Below are 17,117 nucleotides of genomic sequence, written 5' to 3' on the forward strand. Positions count from 1 at the left end.
TAATAAAAAATGAAGAATAAAACTTACAAAAATAACATGGAGCCAGAGAAAAACAAAAACAGGAATCCAGGGAAAAATGACAGTCTGGAGTCAAAGGGGAAGTGATGGGATTTAATGAGAGGAACCAGCAAGGAGTGACTGAGAATGAGTTGTATATATACTGGTGAGGTTGATTACTTGAACAAGAAACAGGTTGATGATTAAAAACAGGTTGCAGTGTGAGGGAAGAGAGCAGAAGGGAGACTGAGGAGAGAGTGGGAAAATGGCACGGGGGCAAAGGAAAGCACATAAAACTGAGTAACTAGGAAAACAAATCTAACATTAACCAATAACTAGACATTAGGAAGATAATAAAACTAAAGCAACTACAGGACTGAATTAAGGTAAAACAGAGCTGATCTAATCAACGAATAGAAACTAAGGAACAGAAATTATAAACAAAAACCCTTACAAATTTAAGAGAAGTTTGTTGTTGCAAAATGGCCAAACATATAAAAAAAATAAGTGTGAACAAAGCCTTCCAATTGCATCAACAGGATCAAATTCAAATGAAAGTGAATCCTGTCTGGAGAGTCAGTGAACTCCACTCTCCCATTACTTCACAGTTTAATCTATAGGTGTTGAACTGAGCTAAATAATCGGAGCTGCTGGTGCTCCAGTGCTGTAGGGGCACAATCTACTGCTGAACAAAGATGTTTTATGGAGTATAAACACAGACTTCTGTGTGCTGCAAATCTCTCAACCCAATTCATTATGTCCTGCTGTGTAACCTGACCTTAACAAAGCACAGTAAAAAGGCTACATGGGTGAATACTTTGCTGAACCAGCAGGGATAAACAGCTTCTTTCTGATCTGAGTCATCTAATGTTGCCAAAACCACAACACTGGAAACTTTCAGTCCTGATACTCTTTATCTGCGGCCCATGCTCCTCCTCTGTTGCCGAGGATGTGTGAAAGTGAATCCTGGCAGGGACATTTACCTTTACACTAAAGCTTAGTTGTTCTAGGGACATTAATTACTGAGTTTTATCCTACATGAGAAAAATTTGAAGCAAATGAAACAAACAAAACAAAACAAAAACACAGTTGAGAAGATCTAGTAATATGTAACCAAACTGTGAGAAAAAAGTTAACAGTACCTTGAACCCAGAAGTTGACATTGTGAGTGCTGCGATCAATGTCATTAGTCACCTCGCAGCGATAGATTGCAGAATCATTGCGCTCTAGCGGGCGTGTGAAAGAAAGGCTGTTGTTTGAAATCTTAACACCCTCCGGCATGGCTCCATCCAACCTGCACAGAAACCAGAGGTGACATATTTTAGTCTGCGCCATTTAACAGACAAAAACTGAAAAGAAAAATCCAACTGGGTCGACCTTGTATTGAGTTGTATTTTGGTAACTATTACTATGTCAGATAAATTACATAAATTCTTCCTTCAGATATAAGGAAATTGTCTATAAAAGAAATAGTTTCAGTGTTTAGGTAAAAGACCCATTAAATTAGCTAACTTGTAGGCTGAGTAAATGACAAATGAAGGAACATCAGATTTCTAACTTTTAAAGCACAATGATAGAATTCACATGACACCAGGTTTTATCCTGCTCAAAATGGTGCATCTAATTTTTCACATTTTTTTCAGCTAGCAGTCACCTCCACTTAGCTGACCTGGAACTAATGCTAAGAAGGTCAGCAAATAGCAGGAAACAGTTTTCCAGAATCAGACCCTGGTTACCGTTTAACATGTAACCGACTGATAAGATTTGCAGGATTAGCCAGCTAAAATATTAACAATATCATAATAATAAAGTTTTATTTTTAAGCATTCTAACTTTATTTTGTATCCTGCTAAAACCACCAACACAGCACAGAAATAGAAGTAAGTCTTCATATATTGTGAACACTTATTTTGTGAAATAAGTGTTCACAATATATGAACACTTTTGGGAGTGAGTAACATTTTGGACACTACACTGCACCTTTCACTTTTTCCTAATATTGTTATGAAATATGGCTACTTTACTTGAATAAAATACTCAGTGGATACTCTATCCACTGAGAGTAACTAAATGAAGAACAAGTTTGCTTAATTCAAAAATTAACCAGACACACAAGACAGACTTTGTTTCTATACAAACTTTGTTGTTCTCATTTTATGTTTTATCTGCTGAACTTGATTTGGAATTATTTTTTTCATTTTAGTCTTTAAGATACCAAAATTAGGTACACAAAACTTGTGCCTGTCTGATTTCATTTTGAAATATTTAATGAGATGTTATGATCAGTTATTCAGACTAGCTTTTTTATGAAATACTTTACTTTTACCTCAGCAAAAATATGTTAAAGTAGTGCTTCTCTGACTGATTTTTTCTTTCTCTAATTTGCAGAAAACCTTTTTTTTTTCTTACCAAGTAGAATAAGTAATAATCAAAAAACAACACTAACCACCTCTGCACATTTCTTAACACAAAGTATGGTATTCAAACTGTCAAACTTTCACAATAAGAGCTTTAAAACAATATAGAAGACATCAGGAGAGCATTGATGAAAAATATTTGTCTGGACAATGAATTTAGTAAAGTGAAAAAAATACTAATAATCACCTCATGCAAATTCAGTAATCTTCTATAATACAGTATCAACATATGCTTTATAAAATCCTAATAGACAATCGCAATTAACTTAAACAAAACAACAATGATACAATCATCTCTATCAATCTCTGTCAATCTGTGCACAAATTAACAAAAAAAAGATTTCCATAGATGTAATATTGTGGATATAAAGCAGCTTCAGCTAAAATCTGTGACAGAATACCAAGCTGAAAAGGTCAGAGCCACCAGAGCAAACAGTAAGCATGAAGCTTTTAATGATGACGGAAAGCTGCCAACAGGCCGGTTGCTTTAAACAGGAACTACTGTTTAGAGTCTTTTATTTATAGCAGGGAGTCTTCCCAAAGGGTTCAGCACTACATGCAACAGCTCCAGTGTCCAGGCTCCAGGGTTAGACTATCAGTAATTTATAGACACAAACTTCTTCTTTTACAGCCAGGCGGTTTAATAAGCCAATCTGGAAAGACTGCAGCAGCCTGTCTCCCACGTCATGTTTGTTTTGACGTTGTGGAACATATTTTTTGGTCTGCATATCTCAGAAATACTTGCAGATTTTGGCATCTTCTTATTTGCTAGCTGCCAACCAGCGCAAACTACCAATATATTTAATGAAGTTTTTACTGTACTCCAGTGGAAGATTTAACCTGAATATGATTCTTAAAGTGTTTACTGTCATGTTATACAACAGGGAAATATTTAACAACATCTCAAAGGTTTTTAGGGCATTGTGAATTTATATATTAGGACATTTTTCCAGACTCCATACTTGCTGAGACAGTTTCACATGATGAGTATCTGGGGCCTTTTCGAGAATGTAGCTCCAATAGGAAGTATTAATGAGGTCCTGGTCTAACCAACTCTGGATGTGTGCAGCACTTTATTTTAGCAATATAATAATATGTCAAGAATCCCTTTAGCAAAGTTTAATTTAAAATGTCGAAGTATTTCAAAATACAGCATAATAAAATAATAAAGGATTTAGAAACTGAATTTTTATAAATTTGAAAAAACAACAAAAAAACAAAACAAAAACAATATTTAAAATAAATTGTGTTTACCATAGTTAATGTTGCTGTTCAAAGATTCATTTGACTAATCATGATGAATCGATTGTTGAAATAATCATAGACTAATTTAGTAAATGAGAAATTGTTAACTAGATTACACAGACTAAAAAAAGTCAATTTGTTGAAGGAACAACGTACTAAGAGCAGTAATTAACCCAAAACAGCACAAGAAATCTATATTTTTTGGATTTAAGTTTAAAAAAACCTTATTTTCTGTAAATATGTTCTACCCAGAAGTCTGACACTGCTCAAATTCTGTAAATAAAAAAACATCCCATTAGGCACTGGTTGCTTTCCAGTTATTAATTGGTTAGTTAAAAATTAGTCAACTGATCAGCCCTACATTATTGATGTAGTCAAGCACAAAAGACTGAGCTTTTCACTGTCAGAAGTATTTCTTTAGCTGTACATGTGTCCTTTGCTACAAATGATCAAGTGCTCACTAAAGGAATGAGATGTTATTGCATTTTAGGAAATAAAATATTTATTTTCTCTTTTAGAAAAAGAACTGAATTATGCTTATTTCAATCTTTTAATGCATTTCTAATATTTTATTTTAAAAAAATCCACAAGTGGTTAAATGAAAAATTTGCAGAATGTGCCAGTTTTTCATCTGATTAATCAATTAATCATCAAAATAACCAATTACTAAAATAATCATTACATCATCTTCCCTATGCAATGAAGGAAAAAAAAGGAGAAATTGTTCTGAGTCACGCCATAATTAACCTCCAGGAAAAGGTTCCTCTACACACTGATTAACTTAGAGGATAATAAATTCCCAAAAATGCTTTATTTGTTTCATAGAAACTGTAAAAATGATTTCTCTTTGAATGAATAAATGTACACAAACTAATTAAATGTGAGATTGTGCACCTGGAATAAAAGATCAACATATTTTAAGGCTTCTTCTTCTTTTCTTTTGGTGGATCGCCACAGTCGTACAACAATTTTTTTTTGCAAATCTTTACTAGAGTAACTGCTTAAGGTGCTGAACCTAAAATGGATGAACAGTATGTGCAAGTGGGCTCAATGTTCTCATGCAGAAAGCTTTGCAACATTAGAGTCTATAGAGGCAGAAATGGTAGATTTTGGTAAAAGCAGAAATGTGTTGTAGACACTGACCTGATCCATTTGTAGTCATGGGCAGGAGGATTGGCTTTGGCTGTGCAGGTGATTCTCACGTTTGTTTGACCAACATACCAGATTTTATCAATGCCTTGTATGGATATATTTGGTGCAACTGTAGACAAACAAAAATGTTTTCAAAGTTAGATGTGGTTCATTATTTATATATATATATATATATATATATATATATATATATATATATATATATATATATATATATGCAATGTTTCATTAATGGATATTTCTTCTTGACCGTTGCTAGAATTTCAAAGCTCAATTAACATCTGAACTATGACCCCAAATCCCAGAGAGGTTCAACAGGAGGCTTCATGGATGCAGACCAAAGAGCAGAAAGAGAAGGAGGAAGTTCAAACCATGTCTTCCCTCAATCACAATGGGTGAGGATCATATGGACTCCAACGTCTCTCTGCCCAGCTTTCTAGCCAGACGGACAGACAGAGGGTGTTTTCACTCTTGACAGCCTGGTAGACTTGGTTCGATTGGGGACCAAAATTACAACTTATTTTACATTTTCATCTGCTGCAGTTGGCTTTCAAACAGCACTGAGTCAAATGAACCAAAACCTTTGAGAAATCGCAAAGGTCTGCCTCGCCTGTGGTGGCGCTGCACCAAGAACCAATGAGGAAAACAACACAAAAACTTCTGAAGCGCTGAGTGTAACTTGCTTCTTTGCGAAATGTGAACAAATGGAGTGGCGTCAGATTTGAGCAGTTGTAGGATTTCTCATTTGGTTTTGGCAAAATACCACAAATCATTTCTCCTGCTAGCGCTAGCAACTTTTTGGTTGAATTAACTGGAATGTCCTGAGCTATGCTACACTTGCTGCTTTTGGAGCAGTCTCTGGTGCGCTTGGTGTTCACATAAACATTCAAATCGCACCACAGTTCTTTTTAACTGAACAGAGACCAAATACATGTGGATGTGGATCCACATCAGACTTTGATGACACATTCACACCTTCTCAAATAAACCGGACTTTCTAGGCAAATGGACTGAAGTTTGATTAAAGCGGACCAATAAGAGCTGATGTGACAAACCTACAGATATAAATAGGAGTGTCATAAGCAAAAGAGGTGTAAACTAATGGTGTCATTAAACACATGTTGCCGTGGAATATCATCTCTGCTGTTCGGAAATTGAGCTGCTTGCATGTCATAAAAGTCAGGAGCAACAGTCTTCAATCAGAGTTATCATCAGAGTATGAGCAAGACTGATACTGGAGATTCTTCCTGCCCACAGAATCTTCATCTGCAAGAACCCTTCAGAGATACTTGGAAGATATGAGTCATGACATTTACATTTCCCTTTGGTATAAATAAAGTACATTTGAATTGAACAGAATTGAATCATGTCTTGTACTTAATCAAATTATTTTTCTAGCGACAGAAGACTAAAACTTCACAGTTAGTCTCTGTAATTCAAGCAGCCAGGTGACAAATGAGCTTTTCCAGAAGGAACAAAGCATGTATTGTAATCACAGGATGGTAACAGGCCACAGCATCTGCCGGTTAAATCAAGCTGGGAGAGCAAACAAATGAGCGTTCGTTGATGGAAACTTAGGAAACAGCAGAGTCAGTCAGCAGATCCAGCCTGCCACATAATAACCTAGACCTGCACCGTCACCGGGAAGAAATAACTGAAGCGCAACGCACGGCACTGTAATAAAACATGGGAAACAGTGACACAGATATCTAATTTTTCCTTTTGATTTCTCTAGAGAGCAGACGAAGGAACTGTTTGCATTCCAGGCGAAGATGTCACTACTTGCCGCGTCCACTGAACCTATTCCACACAGTTCAAAATTGTGCTTCTTTTGCACTTAAAACCCCTTGCCTCTGCACTTGACATGATTTATTGAACTAGAGAGCCTCTTTCTTCCTGCATTAACCTTGGTTTCCGTGTGTCTCCATCCGCTGCGCCCGGCAGCCTCTTGCTACTTGTGTTGCTCTAAAGGCTTGATCAATATTTCATAAAACACCTTCATTAGTCTCCACTCACACAGAACAAACAGACTAACAGTCTGCTTGTTAAGGAAGCATGGGGCACCTTCGCAATTCTGACTTTAATTTCATCAAAATTACTTCAAATCCATACTTTAGCTGACGCTTTCAGTTTATTTTTAGTTGACACTATTGCTTTCTTACAAAAATAAAGGGGATTGTTGTAACTATTGTTGCAGGGAGCCATTAAACCGTTTCTGACATTAAGATTTTAAACAGTTTTAAAACTTAACTCGTACATTTTCAATCATAATCTTATAGTTTGAAGTTCTTCTGATGAGACGGCGGAGAACGTCCCAGAGAAACTGAAGCTTTTTTGGGGTGAATGCAGCTTAGCGAAACACAATGCTGCCCCTCCCCCACATGTTGCTCTCCACTACCAGTCAGCTGAACGAAAAAAGACCCAGATATATTTTTCTTCAAGACAAAACAAATGGAGAAATTCAACTGTACTGAAAGTATTTCCCATTTTGAAAAACCCAGAGAGTCAGAGCGCTCGACTGACAAATGTTTCTAAACATTTAGATTTGGATGTTTTTCAGATACAATGAATGTTGGGATGCAGTTGCCACTAAACACACCTTGTACTAACTTGTACCGTGTGATTTTCAGTAATGTTATAACTATTGTTACATATATGTTGTTTGTGGTTCTGGTTTTGTCTCTTTCTGCAGGCATGGAGGCAAACTTCTAGTTTGCCTCCATGTTGACTTGTGTTCTCTCTATTCTTCCTCCTCTCCTGCACTCCCATTTCCTTTAAACCTTTTCCCCACCTGTCTCACTTTCCTTTCTCCTTTCATTTTTGTCTCTGTGTCCATTACATTTAAAATAAAGTCAAGACTATATCTAATAAAGTTTCATATATCAAATGGAGCATCGACTGTGTTAATTGTATTTTACTCTACTTTTTAATTCAAGGAACGTTACAGATATCAAAAAAATCTTCTTGCCAAGTTTTGTGGCATGTAGCAAATAGATGACATTTTGGTAATTCTCACTAAGATAATACAATAAAAGACTATGAAAAAAAAAGTCTTTATATTCAGTGTATCTAAATTTCTGATTTCAACTGTATCAAAAGAAAATTATGATTTTTCTCAGATAGAACTATGTGAATTGTCTTAATTCAGCACTTACATTGCACATTTAGCTTGTAACGTATGCGGAACTCTGTCTGCAGCGTCGGGTGGCGCACCACGCAGGTGAGCATCTTTCCCTGGGCGTAGCTCTGGGGCTTCCACATGTAGTTGACGCGCACAGTGGTGGTGCCGTTGACTTCCTCCTGAGTTTGCTTCTCAGATCGCCCGTACAGCTCGGCCTCCCAGAACACCTCAGCGGCGGGCCGCCCGCGCTCCGCGATGCAGGTGGCCACCAGCGTCTCGTCCCCGCCGTCAAGAAGAGCCGCGGGGCCTGCAGACACGTACACCTTGGGCTCCACTGTTTACAGGAGGAGAAAACAACAACAGCAAAAAAAAAAACTACATAAATGATGAAACAATTATTAGAGATCTTCTCATGTTCATTTATGAATTAGTAATGTCCGGTCACCTTAGTGTACTTAACTGCTAAAACAGAAAACATCAATTTCCGTCTTTCACCCAGAGTGCACACATTCAAAATGGACAAACAGTTCTACACATCATCTACATTAAGATGGAGAGTTTGTCATTGTGGACTGAACAGTGGTGCAGTTGCTAGCACTTGCAGCAAGAAGTAGACCTGTCACAATAAATTTTGCTGGGCCATAAATTATCCCAGAAATGACGGCAATAAACGATAATATTGTCGTTTTGAGAGCATTGTTAATTAATAGCATAAAAATGGCATAATAATACAAGTACACACTCTCAAAGATCAATAAACTGATCTCTAAAGAGAATTTAATTCTGGAATGGGAAGACATTTTAAATGTTCAAAATAAATAAACAAACCAAAAACAAATAAAATGGATTATAAAGTCTCTGAAAGCAAACCTGCCCTTCAAAATATATTAATCATAAGGCTGAGAAACAGGAAAAGAGGGAATGCTGCCAATTAGGACTTTGGTGAAAAAAAGTGTAAACTTACTACTGTGTACTGTTTCTTTTTTATTGTGATCTATAGCTGAGACACATAACTAGCTGGTTTCGGTGAAGTCCATAACTGTCAGAGGTTTGCATAAGATTTAAAGGAGAGAAAAAATCTGAGGTTCTGAGGTCAATATTCCACATTCTTTCCAGCTCAAAATTCCAATGCTCATTAATTTTAAAAACTATAAATACTATCAAGTAAATAGTAATATTTGACACATTATTTTATTTTTCCTTGCTTATGCTTATTGTCATATTCAGTAAATTAGAATACACGTTACAATGAGTCTCATTTGTCAGATTAAAATTACCTTTCTAAAATAAAATCCTGTAGAGATACCTTTCATTAAGCCCACATTTCTGTTTTTAAAAAGAGTCTTTTCTATTGGCGGGATTTCAAATGTCATCTTTTTTTATTTGCTGTAAGTGAAAAATCAAAAATAATTAACAGAAATAAAGGCTTTCATCCACTTTACGGCTGGACAATCTGGATGAAAAAAGTATTACGATATAAGCATTTCATATCGATCGATATTGATAGTTGTAGATTAGATTTTTTGTTTTAAACATCAGAAATATTCAAAATATTTAAAAACTGGTGGCATGAACTTTCCTGTTTTTTCCTTTATTTTAAGCGGTCATGAGGCTTGGTGGAGAAACCTGAAACAGCTTCTGCGCAAGTTACTCAGCAAGTTGAGCTCAGTAACCAAAGATCGAGTCAGTTCAAGGTAGAGCAGCTAAAGCCTTTCCTCTGCCTACATTTATACTCTACATATTGACTATTCTATCAGGCATATTATCTATTGGTATTGATCATGTGTCTTTTGTGAATTATATTGCTATTGATTTGTTGTCCAGCCCTACTCCATCTGTGTATAATTAACTTTAAAACCTGGTAACTTAAACAATTAGTTAATAAAAATTCTGATTCTTTCTAAAATTAAACATCGAAAGTATTTCATTATAGAAAAGAAACCATTTTGGACTCCTGGGCTTGTTTTCTAAATGTGTTTGTACCATAATTAATTTATCAGGCTTTTGTGTTGATTTAGTCGTCATAACTAAAAACATAAAATGTTTACTTGATTGTAGCGGATTTTTTTAAGGAAAGTACTTTGTTAGATAAATATTTGTATCAAAAATGATACATTTGGCATTAAAGGAATAACCTACATAATGTGTTTCACTCAGTGATAAAGCTCCTGAAATCAAAAGGCTTTCCAATAATATTCTAATTATTCAGTGGGACTATAAAGGCAATTATTAAATTACGACTTCATATTTTTCCAGACTGCGCAGGGGCTCTGCTCTGTGCTGTTTATTTTCGACTACGCATAACACAATAGTCGCCCTCCCTCTGACTATTTCTGCGCTGGGACGATGTTACACCATTTCTCTGAGAATGACTTGACAAGCAGGTCTATGTAGGAGGAACGTGAACAGAATTATGCAATCGCGCTCCCTTTTGTGCAAAGAGCGAACTCGTCTGAACCATGCTCTGGACAGAAAGAATGAGAAGAAAAATAAAAACAACATACCACACACTGTCAGCACTGACAGTCGGGAGAGTTAAGGACAAAAAGGAGACGAGAGAAGAAAACGTTTACTGGAGGGGAACCGAATAAACAACAGGCCCGGCTAAAAGCTCTGGTTTATTTCGTCTGCATCGTGTTGCAGTACACCACCTCCTCTTTTGCTGCTTGCTAAATCCTACAAGCTGTTGGATTAAAAATCTCCCATCTTGCTCCTTATCATTAGCCAAGAAGGAGGTGCAGCAGCAAATTCGGAACAAGAAAAAAAAACAAAACAACTGTTACCCCGCTTTCCGTCTTTTCCAAAAAGGGCGGGGATGCTGACCTCCTGGCTCCGCCCTCACATTCTTCACTCACTTCTCTCTGTCCCTCCTTGCAGCCCTCTGACCTTTAAAACAGGAGCTGCTCTATGCTGGCAGGCCAGCCAGCTGAAACATCAGAATAACCAAATTAGACGGACGTGTTCATTTTGGGGAGTGGCGAAGGGAACCCTCTGGATGAGTGGAAAAGTGTTGGGTGGGAAAAGGAAAATAATTTCCTTTCAGCAATATGCCTACAACGACTCTTTTCGATTCACACACAACATCTGAACCCGTTGCGAAACTGCGCTTTTAAAAAAAAAGTAAGAGTGAAAAAGAAGCAAAACGGTAGAAAAGTATTTATGGTATGTAAGAAAAAGCAAACAAACAAACAAAAAACAACTTGCGATGCTATAACAAAGCAGCAACCTTTTGCTTGCGACATTTTGACTCGGGGGAAATCCAGAATTCTGTTAAGGCAGATCTGAAAGTACTTTATTGCAAGCAAATTATACGACATTTAGCTCATTTTGAGCTGACTTAAAACCTCCATTTAAAAACTGAGTAAAGAGTCCAATCATGAAGAGGGCAAAGGACAGAGCGCTTTGGGACGAAAATAGGTTCTCGGCGCATACACGACTTGCAAAAACGCAGCGGTATTTTCCTTATCTGTAAAATCCACTTTCTAAACCTAATTGCATCCTTGTTTTGTTTTCAAGTAACTGAGCAGCTCAGTAGATTTCCATTGACCTACCAGTAGTTAAAAACAAAGGGGTCATTGTAGCTTATTCACTTAGGGTAATATTTTCCTTCCTTCTGCTTACACGAGAGGGGTTTCGCCGACTAAACCGTTACCTAAATATTTTTGTCCTTTCCTGTTGTCGACTAGAGGAGAAAAGAAAACCCAAGCCAGAAGAGCTAATGTATGGGTAAATATTTGTGTTTCTCTCTCGTGACATTGCTCATATTGAAGATGTTTTGCATGGAGAGTGTGACTTCTGAAATGAAGCCAATATCCACTGCACCTGTTAAACATTACAACGCGTGCCGTGACTTTCGTCCATTACTTAGGGGCTTGGCTGTTCCATGTTGTTACTGTAGTTAATTTGAAAGGAATGAAAATGCAGCCGTGTGCTTTTCATGATCCTCAAAATATAAACAGGAATCAAACACGGAATCGCAGTAGGGGAAAATATAAAAGCAATGGGTAGAAAAGGAAGTAAATACAACACACATGGCATAAATCAAGTATCGAAGGGTACGTTAGCGGTCAAGGGCTTTAACAGTCCTTTTCTATGTTCATGGTCGTATTTAGGAGGTTTCCTTCGTTCTTTATTTCATTTTAAAGTAGATTCAAAAAGTTGCAATTCGTTTGACTTATCTGAATTAGTGGTAGTGGGCATGGAGATGTAGCTAATGAAAATAAGATGTGGGAGAAATTTATTACACTTTTATGAAATTAATACATGGTTTTCAATGTTTTTACTCATTAAAGTCAGAAATTTCTGGAATGCATTTGTGTTTGGGTCATAGTTCAATTAGATATCCCTTCAATATTGCTTTAAATACTTCAATGTTGATTTAGTAGAAAGTAGCATGCAACCAGTTCACTGGATGACAAATAAATAACCATGTATTTTTTGTTTTTCCTGCCTGTATAAACTGTCGTGGTTGTATTCATTACTTTAACGGTGCATACGTCAGCATTTTGGAGAAGTAAAATATCTGAAAGTAAAAGAGTAGCACAGCAACGCTTGTGTCAAATTAAAACATGACAGTACGGTATTAAAGTTGACATAGCGTGAAAAATTGTAGAAAGTGAGATAGTTCACATCATTTATGAACCATCATTTTTAAGCATATTTGAACGATACTGCTGTTCTGACCCACACCCCTCACCAGAAGGTGGTGGAACTGCATACCTCTCTGCCAACCGCCAGTAAACTCAAGAAGAAGACGACTTCACTTTTGAGTGTTTGGTGGCCACACTGACAGGTATCCGATGGGTTCCTGGTGTCTAAGAAAAGGCACTAGCTGCTCAGCTAGCTAATCAACATTGCTGCCGTCCAATTCCCATCTTTGTCCAACAAACAGAAAGTGTGGGAAATGTAGGAAGGGGAATGATTTACTATAAAAAAGCACGCGGATCTCGTTGCTCACCGTGTTGTGAACCCTCTGACTAGTGGGATGCAATCAATTTACCTGAATCCATACTGAATTGGAAAAAAATGGATTGCAATAGATTGATGAATTGATATTTTTATAGCAACCTTTGTTTCTGGTCAGAGATCCGACATTGGATTTAGGCCTGAACTTTCTAGGCTGTTCTAATATATGAATACGCCTTGATCTAAAACATTCCACTGTAGCTCCAGCCGTATGTTTGGCGTTGTTGTCACACTGGAATGTGAAACTATATCCCACTTTGTGAGTATTTTGCAGCATCTAACAGGTTTTCTTCTGTGTTTAGCTCCATCCATCTTCCAACTTGATTTACTCTACAGCTAAAAACACAGAAGTGCTGCTCTCTGCTTACTATTTAAAGTGTGATTAACCCTGAATCAACCTATCTTTTGTTGATAGACTGTCTAAATAGGTTACTTGGGGTTCTATCTTTATGTTTCTGTGTGAATTTTGACGTTTTCGTCTAAATTGGTTTATTTCTGCATTATTTTTTGCCTGACCCCATCTCAGTGTTGGCCTCCTGAGGTGAACTGAGCAGCTGTTTTAAACGGTACAGGTTTACATCACACAGCCCCAAACAGTTTCTCTTTAAGTGACTTCTGAACTGTTTGAACCAGGTTTTATTTAAGCTATCAAAGAGTGAATACATATGCACATCATACAATTCAGATTTTCATTTGGTACAAATAATCTTGCAAGGCACTGCTGCTGCTGTATCACACAGCTGCAGAGGAATTATGAGCTTCATTATAATGAAAAGAGGAATTTTAAACATACACGTCAAAACAAACACGAAGGACATAAAAAGGGCGCTTGGGAATATAAACTTACTGCATTTAACTCTTCAAACTGTGATGCTTCAACGTCTGAGAAAATTACCCAGTGGGGTAACCTAATTCCCACACGCTGCATATCAGACTGAAAAGGACACATGCTTCCTCTGTAATCACACCCTAATTACATCTGAATTGTAAAGAAGGTATGTGTTTGGGTATGTGTGTACATTTTTCGCTATGAGCACAAAAAAAAAATTAAACAGCCTGAGAATCTGCTCAGAGAAGACAGCAAGGTGTAATTGAGCTCCTCGAGGTTTCAGACACTGCGGCTGTTGCAGCAATACTTAATGTGCCGCTCATTAAACATCAGAGTCTCCTCCTGTCTCTGGAGGAGGACAAGAAGCTGCAGCCAATAGCGCAATCTCCTACTCTTGACACCGAGTCACATTTAGAGCTTAAAGCATATGCTGAGTGTCGAGAAAGAAAAGAAGATTAAAAAATGAGTATTCCACACAGAAATATGAGGACACTGCAGTTTAACATTTAATTAGAAGGAGTTCGACAATAGGATTCTTGGGAAATGTGGTCATTCAGTTCAAATACATTCATACTCCAAATGACTGTATGTTTATATGGTTATGAATTTGTTATTTCCAACAAAGGGGAGCAAGTATTTAGTAAAATTAAAAGCGCAAAGTGAACTGATAAGAGCTTTGTTACCTTGGCATATATATTAAAGCCAAGTTTTCTTCAAAAACAAAAACAAACAGCCTGAAACTACCTTTTTTTAGTCACTGCAAAACATGGTTTTGCTCATTTTAAAAGTGACAAAATGATTTTAAGATGAAAACTATCTTTAGGAGGTGCACAGTTTCTTTTTAAAATCGCTTCTCATCATTGTTTCAGTTGAAAATCAACAATTCAGATCACACGTGAATGTTAAAAATGTTTAAAAAAGAAAAATAAAAGTCAGAAAAGAGCAAATGGTTTTTTTCCCCTTCCCAAATCTAATTTTCATCCAAGTTGGTAAAATGTAACTGAATGTTATGAGACTCATTTTGTATCACACCCTGCAATTAACTTGTTGCTGTGTCTGATTCAGATTCACTCTGAAGTTCCTGCATTCTGTTCTAAGGGCAGCAGGTCAGACACACCAAAACATTTAAAATAGTGTTTTCAGGCAGCAGTGACATAAGTTTTTGAATGATTCAAATTTGAGACATTTGAGGACAGACAAGATGTGCTTCTCTCAGCTGCAGATTCTTAAGAACAACTGAGCATTCTATGGAGGCAGCGGTTAGGGAGCGGTTCATTTCTCCAGAAAAAACCCTTAGCGGTCTGTCAAGCTTTGTTCTACCACAAACAAACTGCTGTACTGTGAACTGCTCTGTACATTTTTTATATTAAAAATAAAATAACCCAGATGAATTAGCCAACAGTAGGCTTCTACGTTACCTGAAACGTTAACAAAGGTCGACGCTTGCGTGTTGCCCAGAGGAAAAGTCGCCACTTTGCAGGTGTATGACCCAATATCAGCAAAACCAACTTCTTCAATGATGATAGTGGCGTCCCGTATCGACGGGGAAACAAACGAGATGCGCTTGCCATATTCCGGGGCATAAGAGGTTCCGTACTCGGGGTTGAACACTGCCAAGGTGATGGTACCCGACGGAAGACGGCGTTCCCAGGAGATTTGCGTCAGACTCAGGTTGGGCTCCACCAGGATCCTGCAGCCAAGCGTGATGTTCTTTCCCAACACTGCGTTCACTTTGTCAGGGACGACCACCTGGTTACTGCTTACACCTGCTGAATTAAAAAGACACAAAAAAGGAAGTTCCGATGTTATTGTCGCAGCAGAAATTAAACAGGAAAGTTGTCTGTCACGGTTTGTTAATGAAGTGGGAAAACAGATGTCAAGGAGAGGATCAACATCCAACAAAAGTTGCCTTGCCAAGAAGAATGCTTCCCTATTTACTGATGAACTCAACATTGCATAGTGAGATGCACGTTGGGCCCTAATAATTACATTTTGTTATTTTCCTACTTTAGTTTTATTTTGTTCCCAAATTCAACTTTTTCCATTAAAATTGTTCTAAATTCCATTTTTATTCATATTTATTATCCCAAAAAGTATGTAGTTATGGTGTGAATGAAGAAAAAAAAGAGAACATATCAACAGACAGACTGCTCTGGTTCAACAAAACAAAACACACAGCAGGTTTAAAAGACATTAAACTGTTTCCCCATCATTTTTTTTAGCAGTTGTAGGATTTCGCCTTTTTCCTTGGCAAAAGACTATAAGCCTTTTCTGCCTGTATTGCTAGACTCAGGCTGTGTTGACCCAGAATGTCCTGCGTGTAGTTTGCTTCCTGCTTTCAGCGCGGTCTTTGGTCCTCTTGCATCCACATATGCATTCAAATTCAATGCACAAGCCGAGTCTGCGTAACTAGGTAATGGCTGGTACAGGAGCTGCAGCGGCCAAAGTACCGCTGTATATCTCTAAAATTCCATGTTTTATTGTGTTTTCCTCATCGCTGAGATCCAGGGTTCCTAATACTGTATGACTTTCACATCAAGTTAAAATTCACAGAAGCTGCATTCTACAAAAACAAGTTAACTTTCAGCATTTCTGGAGAGATCATCTATGCTAAAACTACGAAGAAAGACACACTAGCTTACCCTCATATAAGCTAGTGCCAAGGATTTTTAGTTTGATTTGCCTTCCCTCGTTAGAAGTAACTTCTGTGTTTAATGCGTGGCTTTCTTTCCTAATGTAAGACGAAGCAGATTTCTTGTGCGTGACTGTGGGTTCTGCTCTGCCTCTGAAGCTGCACACTTTCACCACGGGGCACTCAGACTGCTCCTCTTGCTAATTGTCAGAGAACCTTATTAACTAGCAGGTACAATTTTCTGGACAGAGATGAAACAAGGGAAGCAATAGATTAACTTTATTCCTGCTTTTTTATGAGCCCACTAATTTGACTCTGAGCCCACCCCATAGCTTTTGTTGTCTTGTTTTGAGACACATAAAACAGGCTTTGAACATTAAAGACCATGTTAGTCCTGTAGAGAGAAACAAATGGAGAATGTGACAATGAATGTGGTTCGAATCGAACAAAGAGTACCAAGTGGAGGTGCACCGATTGCGTTTTTTATGCCAATCACCGATGTTAAATTTCCAATTTTCACTCTACTGTGGAAACAGTGGTATTAACTGAACCACCATGCATCCCGAATAACCAAACTGTGTCCATCAAATTCATCAGAATGCTTTTTTTTTGGTTTATTTTCTATGATATAAAACAGCAAACCTGAAAACGTGGTATTATGAAAAGTTTAAGAACAATAGCTGTTGCAATCAACATGTAGGTATTATTTTAGCAGCAGCAGTAGGAATAATTGTTTTCTGTGTAAGTGACAGCAATTAG

General features: G+C 37.3%; 1 protein-coding gene across 2 annotated transcripts in view; it reads right to left on the reverse strand.

The window, feature by feature from the left end:
- Positions 1-17,117, reverse strand: part of nectin3a (nectin cell adhesion molecule 3a) — a 61,937-nt gene that overhangs the window by 11,312 nt on the left and 33,508 nt on the right. The window contains exons 2-5 of one of the 2 annotated variants that reach the window (XM_008424881.3): positions 15,145-15,492; positions 7,967-8,266; positions 4,803-4,920; positions 1,140-1,291 (exon numbers count right to left, since the gene is read on the reverse strand). In XM_008424881.3, coding sequence (XP_008423103.1) covers positions 1,140-1,291; positions 4,803-4,920; positions 7,967-8,266; positions 15,145-15,492 — 918 coding nt within the window. Of the gene's footprint in view, positions 1-1,139; positions 1,292-4,802; positions 4,921-7,966; positions 8,267-15,144; positions 15,496-17,117 lie in introns of both variants that reach the window. The other variant, XM_008424880.3, reaches the window with a different exon arrangement.

Source organism: Poecilia reticulata, chromosome 13, assembly GCF_904066995.2.
Source record: "Poecilia reticulata chromosome 13, P_reticulata-male-v2, whole genome shotgun sequence".
In the NCBI taxonomy this organism is placed as follows: domain Eukaryota; kingdom Metazoa; phylum Chordata; class Actinopteri; order Cyprinodontiformes; family Poeciliidae; genus Poecilia; species Poecilia reticulata.